This window comes from Ovis aries, chromosome 3, assembly GCF_016772045.2.
Source record: "Ovis aries strain OAR_USU_Benz2616 breed Rambouillet chromosome 3, ARS-UI_Ramb_v3.0, whole genome shotgun sequence".
In the NCBI taxonomy this organism is placed as follows: Eukaryota; Metazoa; Chordata; class Mammalia; order Artiodactyla; family Bovidae; genus Ovis; species Ovis aries.
Window position 1 is genome coordinate 208,546,229 of NC_056056.1, and position 15,895 is coordinate 208,562,123.

Here is a 15,895-nt window from a genome sequence, read left to right on the forward strand (position 1 = left end):
TGACCAACCTAGATAGCATATTCAAAAGCAGAGACATTACTTTCACAACTAAGGTCCATCTAGTCAAGGTTATGGTTTCCCAGTAGTCATGTATGGATGTGAGAGTTGGACTGTGAAGAAGGCTGAGTGCCAAATAATTGATGCTTTTGAACTGTGGTGTTGGAGAAGACTCTTGAGAGTCCCTTGGACTGCAAGGAGATCCAATCAGTCCATTCTGAAGGAGATCAGCCCTGGGATTTCTTTGGAAGGACTGATGCTAAAGCTGAAACTCCAGTATGTTGGCCACCTCATGTGAAGGGTTGACTCATTGCAAAGGACTCTGATGCTGGGATGGATTTTGGGCAGGAGGGAAGGGGACGACAGAGGATGAGATGGCTGGATGGCATCACTGACTCAATGGGCGTAAGTTTGAGTGAACTCTGGGAGTTGGTGATCGACAGGGAGGCCTGACATGCTGCGATTCATGGGTCGCAAAGAGTCGGACATGACTGAGTGACTGAACTGAACTGAACTGAAAGATGAGAGATGAGAAAGAGAAGAGAGAGGAGGAGGAGAGGGAGAAGAGATACAGAGACAGACAGACAGAACTGCAGAAGTAATATCTGAAGGTATAACAATAGAGAATTTTAAAAAAAATAAATGGAGGAGTATGAAAACCCCCACTCCTAGTAAAGCTGCTGAAAATCAAAAGGAAAAAGGAAAATCTAGAATTATAACAGATTTATTTAATACAAAAGGAGGGGGGAAAAGGAGATAAAAAGGAACATAAAGCATGTGGATCAATTAAAAGCAAATGGCAGATACCAACACATCAATATCAGTAACTGCATTTACAGTGAATGGATTAAGATAAAACAACATTGACACAAATGTTACTTGCAAAATGTCCACCTTATATTATGAAAGTAAAGAATGGTTGAAAGTAAAATGATGGAAAAAATGTACTAACTGTAACAAAACTGGAGTAGCTCTATCGATGTCCCAGAAAGTAAACTTTAAGCCAAGATACACTGAATTACAGAGGGAATTTTCATGATTTAATGAGATGCACCCTTAATAAAGATATTTTAGACAACAAAATTCAAGAAAGGTAACAGAACATAGCTTAGAAACATACTTGACAGAGTGAAAAGAAGAAATAGACAAAATCACAATCAAAATGGGGGATTATTAGCAGATCTTTTTCAGTAGCATGCAGACCAAACATACAAAAAACAGAGAAGAATTCAGTAGATGTATAACAACATAGTCGGCACGTTTAACTAAGTAACACATAGAGCAACGCACCCAACACCGCAAGAGTTCACATTACTGTAAATGCACTCGGAACTTTTATCAAAGTGACAGTATGATAGGACAAAATCTTTCACTCTTTGAATTCATACAGAATATTTACTCTGACCAGGTGGAATAAAATTAAAAACTAATAAGGAAATATTTATAGCCACCTCTATTTGGGGAAATTTAGCAAGATCCTTCCAAACAGGACCTGAGTCTGGGAATAAATTTAAAACATAAAATATTGTGAAATAGTGATAATAAACACAAAATAATGGTATGATAAATTCTTCTAATGAAACTCAATTAGTGTCTAAGGGAAGTTTGCAGCTGCTGCTAAGTCACTTCAGTCGTGTCTGACTCTGTGCGACCCCAAAGACGGCAGCCCACCAGGCTCCCCTGTCCCTATGATTCTCCAGGCAAAAACACTGGAGTGGGTTGCCATTTCCTTCTCCAAAGGGAAATTTATACCCTATGCTTACCTTTTTTTCCATTAATTTTTGTTCCTTTTTTTTGAAAATTAACCCCAACATTCTACATTCTTTAGACCCTCTCATCTAGTTTCTTAATTGGAATCTTACTGTTTTCACTTTCAGTCTTTCCTCTTGTCTAAATCAAGGGAAGTTTAAAAAAGTAAGATCCCAATTAAGAAACTAGATGAGAGGGTCTAAAGAATGTAGAATGTTGGGGTTAACATGTGTCAGATGATACCTCTTTGTGGTTTTAATTTACATTTCCCTGATGACTGACAATGTCAAGCATTTTTTCATATACCTATTGCCATTTGTATGTGTTCTTTAGAGAAATGTCTATTCAAGCCCTTGGCCAATTTTTCAATTGAGTTATTAGGTTTTAAGTTTGTTGAGTTTTTTTTTTCCCTTAAGTTATAGGAGTTCCTTATTATGTTTGGAAATTAATACCTTATATAATTTGTGCTAGCTTGCTTTTTCACTCTGTTGATCTTTCATTTGGTTTGTGGAAGCTTTTTATTTGATATATTCCCACTTGTCTGTTTTGGCTTTGTTGCCTGTACTTTTGATGTCATATCCATGAACTCATGAAACTATGTGCTTTTATTTTGTGATGGAACTAAGATATCACATATCTAAAATGCAATTCTTACCTGGTGATGATGTTATACCATCTCACATAGTAAAATCAATTCAGATAAATAAACAAATTTGAAATTAGGTTTTGAATATCCTTTAGTGGAACTATAAAATTGTTTGCAGAAAATAGACCTTGAGCTAAGATATCACATATCTAAAATCCAATTCTTACCAGGTGATGATGTTACACCATCTCACATAATAAAATCAATTCAGATAAATAAATAAATTTGAAATTAGGTTTTGAATATTCTTTAGTGGAACTACAAAGTTGTTTGCAGGAAATAAAACTTGATTCAATGTTATTTTGAGATTAAAAAATGGCGTTTGAAACATTGCACTAAAGGCAGAAGTTAAAAAAGTAAAACATTACAGATTTGACCACATAGCCCACCCATACACATACACAACCTTAAAAATATGTGCAAAATATGGGGAAATCTTACAAAAATATTTAAGAAAAACAGTTAAGTGATGTTTGTTCTTAAAGAGTTCCTATGAATAAATAAGAAATCTTAAAACATTCTAGAGAAAAAATATTGTCATGAAAGATATCTTAAGACAGTATATAAGAAAGAAGATAATATTTTTGTATACAGTGTTTGTGAAAGTCACTCAGTCATGTCCAACTCTTTGCAATCCCATGGAGTATAGAGTCCATGGAATTCTCCAGGCGAGAATACTGGAGTGGGTAGCCATTCCCTTCTCCAGGAAGTCTTCCCAACCCAGGGATCAAACCCAGGTCTCCTGCATTGCAGGCAGATTCTTTACCAGCTGAGTCACAAGGGAAGCGCAAGAATACTGTAGTGAGTAGCCTATCCTTCTCCAGTGGATTTTCCAGACTCAGGAATCAAACCAGGGTCTCCTGCATGGCAGGCAGATTCTTTACCAGTTGACCTACCAGGGAAAACCTTATGTGGATAAAAAACCATGATGCTATGAAGAAAATTATACTCTCTTTTAAAATTAAGTATTTATTTGGTTGTGCTGTGTTTTAGTTGCAGCATGCAAATTCTTACTTGTGGGATCATAAGAGAAAAAAATTGTAACTGCATGTGGTGATGGATATTACTGTATGTGTGGTGATTTACCAATATGTACAAATACATAAACACTATGTTTTATACTTAGAACTAATATAATGTTATGAGAATTACATCTCAATTAAAAAATTTAACAAACAAAATTGGAATATATGTATTAAATGTTTCATTCTTACCTCATTTAAGCTTCTCTGGTGGCTCAGACAGTAAAGAATCTGACTGCAGTATAGGAGACCCGATTTCATACCTGGGTCAGGATGACCACCTGGAGAAGCGAATGGTAACCCATTCCAGCATTCTTGCCTGGAGAATCCCACGGACAGAGGAGCCTGGCAGGCTACAGTCCATGTGGTCACAAAGAGCACAACTGAGCAACTAACATTTTCACTTTTTATCATTTTGTGGACCCAAATTAAACTCATCATTTACATTTTATAATATCAAATCTCCCTGCATCCTATAGGGCTGGGACAGACACACAGAAACAGACAGTAAGTCACCTTCACACGAGATATAGGCTTCCTCCTTGGGAGAGCATGAAGTGTAATTCCAAGGGTCAGAAGGACACTGCCAGAGAGAGGTGTCTGTTTTCCGACAGCGGATTCCATCCACCCACCGGGGTCTAGAACCTTCCCTGAGACCAAGAGAAGTGTTGAGGGTTCCACTGTCCCCACAGCCAAGCTGTCTGCAAATCACGGACACAGTGATGTCTTCCATGGGGCTGCGGCAGACACTGCCCCAGGTCCCGTTGTAGAAAACTTCCAGCCACCCAGCACACTGCTGGTCCTTGGTCACCATCCTGAGGGCCAGGAACTCTAAGGTTGAAAGGGGAGGATACAGGACACAGTAGAAACTTTGCTGGAACTTTTAGGTTTTCCTTTCTTCTAGAAATAATGAACATTCATCACTGACCTTGCTCAAGAGATACCCACTAGATGACAAGACTGACATCGCCTCCCTTTAACTGACTTTGTCCATTTGTGTCTGTCTTTCTATTTCTACCACAATGGTGTAGTGGATATGAACTGAGAGGAAGACCAACCTACATGGGTGCTAGTCAGGGAGGGGCAGCTGAATCCTGCTTCCTGATGAAATCTTTAAAGAGTATGTCAAAGGGATGTGATGTGGATATTAGGGAGATAGGGATAATAATTAATCCAAAAATGTCCACATCCCAATCTCTGCAACCTGTGAATATGTTACCATACCTGACAAGAGGGATTTACAGATGTGATTAAGGTAAGGACCTTGGGATGGTGAGATGATGTATTAACAATATGAGCCCAGTCTAAACACATCCTTAGACCCACTGTCCTTTAACGTGGAATACTTTTCTTAGCTCCGGCTAGAAAGAGAGATGTGACTCTGGATAATGGTTGGAGGCCTGCAGCATTGCTGGTCTGATAATGAATGAAGGGTGCTGTGAAGGAAGGAATGTAGGTGGTTTCAAGAAGTTTGAAAAAGCAAGAAACAGATTCTCCCCTCGAGCCGCAAAAGTGATGCAGCCCTGCTGAAGCCTTGATCCCACCCCAGTGAGTCCCCTGCTGGACATCTAGGCTAGAGAAGAGTAAGGAAATAAATATATGCTGTTGTAAACCACTAATTAGTACCGTGGGTTTCAATTTTTTGTATGTAACTGGAGAGAGAGCCCTGTTTTCAAGAAAAACTGTAAGAAATGGCTCTGCCAGGAAACACTGCTGAGAAGAAAGGACCAGAACCTCAGCTGCTGCAGGAGGAAGTGAAAGCACCTTGTCTTCACATCTGCTGGAAAGACAGCTTAGTGAGAGGAAGCCTCCTTCTCTGGTCCTTTCAGCATCTCTACCTCAGGGATCAGACCCGCGTCCTCCAGGGCCCCACCCCTCCCCCAGCCTGTGGACAGTGTGCAGCGCAGACCTGAGCAAATGACCCCCGCGTCCTGCTTGTGTCTGCAGTCGTGCCGCCCCCAGCCTCGGGATGGGCACCTCCACACGTGGGACTCCTTTCCTGTGCAGTTCAGGTCGTCCAGCCAGATGGGTCCTGATCCCGCCCCAAAGTGAGCAGACCCCGTGGCATTGAGGGCTTCTCCACAGCCCAGCTGCCTGCACACCACGCGGGCATCGTCCAGGTCCCAGCCGTCATCACAGATGGTGCCCCAGGAGCCCTGGTCAAGGATCTCCACTCTCCCGGCGCAGGGACCGCCCCCGTCCACCAGGCGGAGCTGTCTGCTGTCTGAGGAGAGAGAAATGGGACAATGGGGCAGTGACCTCAGGGGTTGAGTAGGGTCTTCTGTCCTGTGGGACCCTCACCTGAGCAGTAAGGGGTGCTCACCACTGAGGCCGCAGAGTCTGCTGGTTCAGACAGCGAGTCGTTGCACTGGGGCAGCACCTGGGTCTGGTTTCCTGAAGAAACAACAATGATCAGAAGTCTGGAAGGGTTGAAGAACAGGAAACTGAATTAAGGAAAATAATGACTTACTGAAGGAGCCTAAAATGAGAGCTGTGACCCAGCAGTAAAGTTATCATACTCTTAGTGTTCACCTTCTCCCTGGAGAGTTCTGCTTCTGACAGTACCACAATTTCTGTTCTAACCCAAGTGTTGCTGTAAGAATGAGTTAAGTAAGTTGTATCCCTAAATGTATCCCTGTGCTGTGCTTAGTCGCTCAGTCATGTCTGACTCTTTGTAACCCCTTGGAGTTTAGCCCACCAGTATCCTCTGCCATAGGATTTTTCAGGCAAGAATAGTGGAGTGGGTTGCCAAGCCCTCCTCCAGGGGATCTTCCCAACCCAGGGATCACACCCAGGTCTTCCGCACTGCAGGCAGATTTTTTACCATCTGAGGCACCCGGGGAGCCCAAAGCTATCCCTAAGTAATAGCAAAACAAAATTCTTTCTGAAGGATTTCTACAATTTCTTCAATGTGTATCTTTAAAACAAATACTTATATAAAATAGATTTCATGAAAAACAGAAAGGAAAAAGGAGACATTAGAAAGAATTTCCCAGGGTGTTCAGCTGCTAGAGTTACCTGACCAGAATATATATAGCCATGGTTAAAGTGCTTATGGAATTAATTAACAAAATGTGCATCTTTGCAGAGAATTGATAACAAAAACCAAATACTTCTAGAGCTGAAAAACTTGTTAGCTGCAATTAAGACTAAAGAATAAGTGTAGCCGCACATTAGCTCAGCATAAAGTTGAAACATCAAATGCAAAATCACAGGATATTCTTCAATTAATTCAGGTCACATAGCAAGAGTTCTGGTTATATTGTGTATGGCAGTTTTTCCAAAAAACTTGGTTCACTTCAGTTCAGTCCCTCAGTCATGCCCAACCCTTTGTGACCCAATTAACTGCAGCTTGCCTGGCTTCCCTGTTCTTCACCAACTTCTGGGGCTTGATCAAACTCATGTCCATCAAGTCGGTGATGCCATCCAACCATCTCATGCTCTGTCATCTTCTTTTCCTCCTGCCCTCAAGCTTTCCCACCATCAGGGTCTTTTCCAATGAGTCAGCTCTTTTCATCACGTGGCCAAAGTAGTGAAGATTCAGCTTCAGTATCAATCCTTCCAGTGAATATTCAGGACTAATTCCCATTAGGATCCACTGGTTTGATCTCCTTGCAGCCCAGGGGACTCTCAAGAGTCTCCTCCAACACCACAGTTCAGAAGCATCAGTTCTTCGGTGCTCAACTTTCTTTATGGTCCAACTCTTACATCCATACATAACTACTGGAAAAATCACAGCTTTGACCACATGGACCTTTGTCAGCAAAGTAATGTGTCTGCTTTTTAATATGCTGTCTAGGTTGGTCATAGCTTTTCTTCCAAGGAGGAAGCATCATTTAGTTTCATGGCTGCAGTCACCATCTGCAGTGATTTTGGAAACCAAGAAAATAGTCTGTCACTGTTTCCATTGTTTCCTCATCTTTTTGCCATGAAATGATGGGACCGGATACTATAATTTTTTTTTTTTTTTGGAATGTTAAGCCAGTGTTTTCACTCTCCTCTTTCACGTTTATCAAGAGGCTCTTCAGTTCCTGTTTGCTTTCTGCCATAAGGGTGGTGTCATCAGAATATCTGAGATTATCGATATTTCTCCTGACAATCTTGATTCCAGCTTGTGCTTCATCCAGCCCAGCATTTCACGTGATGTACTCTGCATGTAAATTAAACAAGCAGGGTGACTACATACAGTCTTGACGTACTCCTTTCCAAATTTGGAAACAGTCTGTTGTTCCATGTCCAATTCTAATTGTTGCTTCTTGACCTGCACACAGATTCATCAGGAGGCAGGTAGGTGGTCTAGTAATTCCATTTCTTTAAGAATTTTCCACAGATTGTTGTGATCCACAAAGTCAAAGCCTTTGGCAGAGTCAATGAAGCAGAAGTAGAGGTTTTTCTGGAACTCTCTTGCTTTTTCTGTGATCCAACAGATGTTGGCAAATTGATCAATATGAAAAGGTAAAACTTAGTAGCTGAAGAAAAAAATATGTACTCAATTTTGCTTATAACTTTGGGTCATTAATCAGGAAAAAACTCAGTTTGGCAGTCTTTCAGTGGGGTCTTTCAGTGCTGCAATAAGATGTCACCTGGAGCTGAAGTCATTTAAAGACTTGACTGAACTCTGGTTCTGTAAGGAAATTCCCAGAACTGTTCTAAGGATAAAGGAACATCATGTCTTCAACTGAATTCAGAAAGAATTTACATATTCAAGAAGAAATGGGGCAGAAGGGGAACAGAGAAAGAAGGACACACACACACACACACACACACACAGATTAAAGCAAAATATTGATACCAACAATTAGAAACCAAGGTAAAGGTCATAAAGGAATTTTTATATTATTTCCCAACATTTTTATGTCTCAACATACATTACACCTGGAAGAATTAAAAGATGAAAGCAAGTCAAAGAGAATTCATTGCCAGGACACTTTCACAGAAATACTCATAACATCAAAAATAAAATACCTAGGAGAAGTCCTAGTAGAAGATGGGCAAAATCTGTGAAATTCAGGATGTAACCGAATGGAGGGATGTATTATGTCAATGATTTGGAAAACTCAACATTGTCAATGTCAATCATCCTCAAATTTCTATGTCTACTCTCAAATTTTTAAATCTAATCTCAATAATACCCTTAAGCTTTTCTTTTGGTGAAAATGACAAGCTGAGTTCTAAATTCATACAAAGTGTAAGCAACCAATAATGAACAGCACAGTTGGTAACAAAAGCAATGATATTAGAGGAGTTAATATAAAGTAACTCTTGTAAATTATTCAGACTAACTACAAAGTTTGTAATTTAGGGAGATAGTGAAGGACAGGGAAGTCTGGTGTGCTGTAGTCCATGGGGTCACAAAGAGTCAGACATGACATAGCGATTCAACAACAACAACTATGAAGTTATGATAATTAAGAAAATGCAGTATTTGTGCAAGGATAGACAAATGATAACATGGAACAGAATAGAGAGTCTCAAATAAGGCAGACATACTCGCCCTTCTGCTTATGACGAAGGAGGCACTGCAGTGGGGAAGAGTCTTTTCAGAAAAATATTCTGAGTCAATTGATATCCATATGAAACCTGACCCTTATCTTACACAGATATCAATCCCAGAAGGAATGCACAATAATATACAAGAGAAAAATGATAAAATTTCCATAAGATACTCTTAGAGAATGTTTTTAAGATCTTTGAGTAGGCGGCCGGAAACAATAGTGAGGAGCCCGAGCCGCGCGGATCGGCGGTGGCTTCGGTGGCGCGCGAACCCGGACGGGGCATTATGAACGAAGAGGAGCAGTTTGTAAGCATTGATTTGAATGATGACAACATCTGCAGTGTTTGTAAACTGGGAACAGACAAAGAAACACTCTCCTTCTGCCACGTTTGTTTTGAGCTAAATATTGACGATTTTTAATCTTTGCTCTTAGGTGTTTATTCCCAATTTTGTACATTTAAAAACCCAAACTTCACTACCCCAGTTTACCTGAGAGCGAGATTACTGGCTTGACCACTCTCTCCTCCTCTGGACTCTCCTTTTTCTCCACCAGGTGGCCTCTGTCTCCTTTCCCCCGCATCTCTCCTCTATCCAACTCTGTGAATCTCTGTGTGTTCCAGACGGTGGGGAACACCTAAGGAACAGGTTACTGGCAGGATTTGTCTCTCTCCCACTCATTCCTCTCTCTGATCCTCCTGGTCACCTCTGTCCACTTCCTCCCTCTCCTCTTCCCCATATAACTCTGTAAATACCCCTGAGCGGGCCAGACTATAGAGCGCACATAAGGAAGTGACTACTGGCTAGTTTGCTCTCTTCTCTTTTGATCTCACCGCATCTCATTCCAGTTACCTCTAACTACCTCCTCCATCTTCTCTTCTCCTTATAACCCAGTGAACCTCTCTGAGTGTCCCTCAAGGTGGAGAAACTTTTCATCTTTAACCTAGATGTTTTATCATTGGTGCTGTATAGATGGAGAAGTCTAGAGGCTACTGTAAAAACAAAACTGAAAACCAGAAGCAGGAGGCTTAAATCCAAAGCCTGAAAACATTAGAGAACTCATGAATTCAGGGAACATTAAGCAATAGGAGCCCATCTAATGCCTTCATACCTACACCAAAACCAAGCTCCACCCAAGGGCCAACAAGCTCCAAAACAAGACATACCACGCAAATTCTCCAGCAACACAGAAACAATCCCCTGAGCTTCAATATACAGGCAGCTCAAAATTATCCCAAAACCTTAGATGTCTTGTAACCCATTACGGGTTACTCCACTGCACTCCAGAGAGAAGAAACCCAGCTCCACCCACCAAAACTCCAACACAAGCCTCCCTAACCAGGAAACCTTGACAAGCCACTGATAGAACCCCACCCAAAGTGAGGAAGCTCCATAATAAAGAGAACTCCACAAATTACCAGAATATAAAAAGGCCACCCCAAACGCAGCAATATAACCAAGATGAAGAGACAGAGGAATACTCAGCAGGTAAAGGAACAGGAGAGCTGCCCACCAAACCAAACAAAAGAGGAAGAAGTAGGGAATCTACCGGAGAAGGAATTCCAAATATTGATAGTGAAAATGATCCAAAATCTTGAAATCAAAATGGAATCACAGATAAATAGGCTAGAGACAAAGATTGAGAAGATGCAAGAAAGGTTTAACAAGGACCTAGAAGAAATAAAAAGAGTCAAAATATAATGAATAATGCAATAAATGAGATCAGAAACACTCTGGAGGCAACAAATAGTAGAATAACGGAGGCAGAAGATAGGATTAGTGAAATAGAAGATAGAATGGTAGAAATAAATGAATCAGAAAGGAAACAAGAAAAACGAATTAAAAGAAATGAGGACAATCTCAGAGACCTCCAGGACAATATGAAACGCTCCAACATTCGAATTATAGGAGTCCCAGAAGAAGAAGACAGAAAGAAAGATCATGAGAAAATCCTTGAGGAGATAATAGTTGAAAACTTCCCTAAAATGGGGAAGGAAATAATCACTCAAGTCCAAGAAACACAGAGAGTTCCAAATAGGATTAACCCAAGGCGAAACACCCCAAGACACATATTAATCAAATTAACAAAGATCAAACACAAAGAACAAATATTAAAAGCAGCAAGGGAAAAACAACAAATAACACACAAGGGGATTCCCATAAGGATAACAGCTGATCTTTCAATAGAAACTCTTCAGGCCAGGAGAGAATGGCAAGACATACTTAAAGTGATGAAAGACAATAACCTACAGCCCAGATTATTGTACCCAGCAAGGATCTCATTCAAATACGAAGGAGAAATCAAAAACTTTACAGACAAGCAAAAGCTGAGAGAATTCAGCACCACCAAACCAGCTCTCCAACAAATTCTAAAGGATATCCTCTAGACAGGAAACACAAAAAGGGTATATAAACCCGAACCCAAAACAACAAAGTAAATGGTAACGGGATCATACTTATCAATAATCACCTTAAACGTAAATGGGTTGAACGTCCCAACCAAAAGACAAAGACTGACCAAATGGATACAAAAACAAGACCCCTCTATTTGCTGCTTACAAGAGACCCACCTCAAAACAAGGGACACATACAGACTGAAAGTGAAGGGCTGGAAAAAGATATACCACACAAATAGAGACCAAAAGAAAGCAGGAGTGGCAATACTCATATCCGATAAAATAGACTTTAAAACAAAGGCTGTGAAAAGAGACAAAGAAGGCCGCTACATAATAATCAAAGGAACAATCCAAGAAGAAGATATAACAATTATAAATATATATGCACCCAATATAGGAGCACCGCAATATGTAAGACAAATGCTAACAAGTATGAAAGGGGAAATCAACAATAACACAATAATAGTGGGAGACTTTAATACCCCACTCACACCTATGGACAGATCAACTAAACAGAAAATTAACAAAGAAACGCAAACTTTAAATGATACATTAGATCAGTTAGATCTAATTGATATCTACAGGACATTTCACCCCAAAACAATGAATTTCACCTTTTTTCAAGTGCTCATGGAACCTTCTCCAGGATAGATCACATCCTGGGCCATAAATCTAAACTTGATAAATTCAAAAAAATCGAAATCATTCCAAGCATCTTTTCGGACCATAATGCATTAAGGTTAGATCTCAATTACAGGAGAAAAACTATTAAAAATTCCAACATATGGAGGTTGAACAACACACTTCTGAATAACCAACAAATCACAGAAGAAATCAAAAAGAAATCAAAATATGCATAGAAACTAATGAAAATGAAAACACAACAACCCAAAACCTGTGGGACACTATAAAAGCAGTGCTAAGAGGAAAGTTCATAGCAATACAGGCATACCTCAAGAAACAAGAAAAAGTCAAATAAACAACCTAACTCTACAACTAAAGCAACTAGAAAAGGAAGAGTTGGAGAACCCCAGAGTGAGTAGAAGGAAAGAAATCTTAAAAATTAGGGCAGAAATAAATGCAAAAGAAACAAAAGAGACCATAGCAAAAATCAACAAAGCCAAAAGCTGGTTCTTTGAAAGGATAAATAAAATTGACAAACCATTAGCCAGACTCATCAAGAAGCAAAGAGAGAAAAATCAAATCAATAAAATTAGAAATGAAAATGGAGAGATCACAACAGACAACACAGAAATACAAAGGATCATAAGAGACTACTATCAGCAGTTGTATGCCAATAAAATGGACAACGTGGAAGAAATGGACAAATTCTTAGAAAAGTACAATTTTCCAAAACTGAACCAGGAAGAAATAGAAAACCTTAACAGACCCATCACAAGCACGGAAATTGAAACTGTAATCAGAAATCTTCCAGCAAACAAAAGCCCAGGTCCAGACGGCTTCACAGCTGAATTCTACCAAAAATTTCGAGAAGAGCTAACACCTATCCTACTCAAACTCTTCCAGAAAATCGCAGAGGAAGGTAAACTTCCAAACTCATTCTATGAGGCCACCATCACCCTAATACCAAAACCTGACAAAGATGTCACAAAAAAAGAAAACTACAGGCCAATATCACTGATGAACATAGATGCAAAAATCCTCAACAAAATTATAGCAATGAGAATCCAACAACACATTAAAAAGATCATACACCATGACCAAGTGGGCTTTATCCCAGGGATGCAAGGATTCTTCAATATCCGCAAATCAATCAATGTAATTCACCACATTAACAAATTGAAAAATAAAAACCATATGATTATCTCAATAGATGCAGAGAAGGCCTTTGACAAAATTCAACATCCATTTATGATAAAAACTCTCCAGAAAGCAGGAATAGAAGGAATATACCTCAACATAATAAAAGCTATCTATGACAAACCCACAGCAAACATTATCCTCAATGGTGAAAAATTGAAAGCATTTCCCCTAAAGTCAGGAACAAGACAAGGGTGTCCACTTTCACCGCTACTATTCAACATAGTTCTGGAAGTTTTGGCCACAGCAATCAGAGCAGAAAAAGAAATAAAAGGAATCCAAATTGGAAAAGAAGAAGTAAAACTCTCACTGTTTGCAGATGACATGATCCTCTACATGGAAAACCCTAAAGACTCCACCAGAAAATTACTAGAGATCATCAATAAATATAGTAAAGTTGCAGGATATAAAATCAACACACAGAAATCCCTTGCATTCCTATACACGAATAATGAGAAAGTAGAAAAAGAAATTAAGGAAACAATTCCATTCACCATTGCAACGAAAAGAATAAAATACTTAGGAATATATCTACCTAAAGAAACTAAAGACCTATATATAGAAAACTATAAAACACTGATGAAAGAAATCAAAGAGGACACTAATAGATGGAGAAATATACCATGTTCATGGATTGGAAGAATCAATATAGTGAAAATGAGTATACTACCCAAAGCAATTTACAAATTCAATGCAATCCCTGTCAAGCTACCAGCCACATTTTTCACAGAACTAGAACAAATAATTTCAAGATTTGTATGGAAATACAAAAAGCCTCGAATAGCCAAAGCAATCTTGAGAAAGAAGAATGGAACGGGAGGAATCAACTTGCCTGACTTCAGGCTCTACTACAAAGCCACAGTCATCAAGACAGTATGGTACTGGCACAAAGACAGACATATAGATCAATGGAACAAAATAGAAAGCCCAGAGATAAATCCACACACATATGGACACCTTATCTTTAACAAAGGAGGCAAGAATATACAATGGAGTAAAGACAATCTCTTTAACAAGTGGTGCTGGGAAAACTGGTCAACCACTTGTAAAAGAATGAAACTAGATCACTTTCTAACACCGCACACAAAAATAAACTCAAAATGGATTAAAGATCTAAATGTAAGATCAGAAACTATAAAACTCCTAGAGGAGAACATAGACAAAACACTCTCAGAAATAAATCACAGCAGGATCCTCTATGATCCACCTCCCAGAATGCTGGAAATAAAAGCAAAAATAAACAAATGGGATCTAATTAAAATTAAAAGCTTCTGCACAACAAAAGAAACTATAAGCAAGGTGAAAAGACAGCCTTCTGAATGGGAGAAAATAATAGCAAATGAAGCAACTCACAAACAACTAATCTCAAAAATATACAAGCAACTTATGCAGCTCAACTCCAGAAAAATAAACGACCCAATCAAAAAATGGGCCAAAGAACTAAATAGACATTTATCCAAAGAAGACATACGGATGGCTAACAAACACATGAAAAGATGCTCAACATCACTCATTATTAGAGAAATGCAAATCAAAACCACAATGAGGTACCACTTCACACCAGTCAGAATGGCTGCGATCCAAAAATCTGCAAGCAATAAATTTTGGAGAGGGTGTGGAGAAAAGGGAACCCTCCGACACTGTTGGTGGGAATGCAAACTAGTACAGCCACTATGGAGAACAGTGTGGAGATTCCTTAAAAAATTGCAAATAGAACTCCCTTATGACCCAGCAATCCCACTTCTGGGCATACACACCGAGGAAACCAGAATTGAAAGAGACACATGTACCCCAATGTTCATCGCAGCACTGTTTATAATAGCCAGGACATGGAAACAACCTAGATGTCCATCCGCAGATGAATGGATAAGAAAGCTGTGGTACATATACACAATGGAGTATTACTCAGCCGTTAAAAAGAATTCATTTGAATCAGTTCTGATGAGATGGATGAAACTGGAGCCGATTATACAGAGTGAAGTAAGTCAGAAAGAAAAACACCAATACAGTATACTAACACATATATATGGAATTTAGGAAGATGGCAATGACGACCCTGTATGCAAGTCAGGAAAAAAGACACAGATGTGTATAACGGACTTTTGATCTCAGAGGGAGAGGGAGAGGGTGGGATGATTTGGGAGAATGGGAATTCTAACATGTATACTATCATGTAAGAATTGGATCGCCAGTCCATGTCTGACGTAGGGTGCAGCATGCTTGGGGCTGGTGCATGGGGATGACCCAGAGAGATGTTGTGGGGAGGGAGGTGGGAGGGGGGGTCATGTTTGGGAACGCATGTAAGAATTAAAGATTTTAAAATTAAAAAAATAAATTAATTAATTTAAATTAAAAAAAAAAAAAAAGATCTTTGAGTAGATGGCAGCCTACCAGGCTCCTCCGTCCATGGGATTTTCCAGGCAAAAATACTGGAGTGGGTTGCCATTTCCTTCTCCTTTACAGGATATAAGAAGCATTAAGTGTACAGAAAAATGTTGGTAAGTTATATTTACATAAGAAATGAGTTAATCAAACGACACCATTTGATTAAGAAAATGAAAATAAAAGACCAAGGGTTAAACATGGAAAATAAGTAACACATATTTGTATCCAAAGACATTGTCATGGTAAGTGGTAGTATATCATATTTGTAATAGTCAAGAACTGGAAATAACTCAGATTTACTCTGTCAGTAGAAGTGATCAGTACATGGCCATGTGATCATTCAAGCATACTCTACACTAATAAACCAAGTGCTACAATATATAACATC

The 15,895-nt window shown here is 39.4% G+C and overlaps 1 protein-coding gene across 1 annotated transcript in view; it reads right to left on the reverse strand.

Moving 5' to 3' along the window:
- Positions 1–15,895, reverse strand: part of LOC114114061 (antigen WC1.1) — a 66,976-nt gene that overhangs the window by 36,265 nt on the left and 14,816 nt on the right. Inside the window, exons 5-7 of the mRNA XM_060413465.1 lie at positions 5,716–5,808; positions 5,324–5,638; positions 3,931–4,245 (exon numbers count right to left, since the gene is read on the reverse strand). Coding sequence (XP_060269448.1) covers positions 3,931–4,245; positions 5,324–5,638; positions 5,716–5,808 — 723 coding nt within the window. The remainder of the gene's footprint in view (positions 1–3,930; positions 4,246–5,323; positions 5,639–5,715; positions 5,809–15,895) is intronic.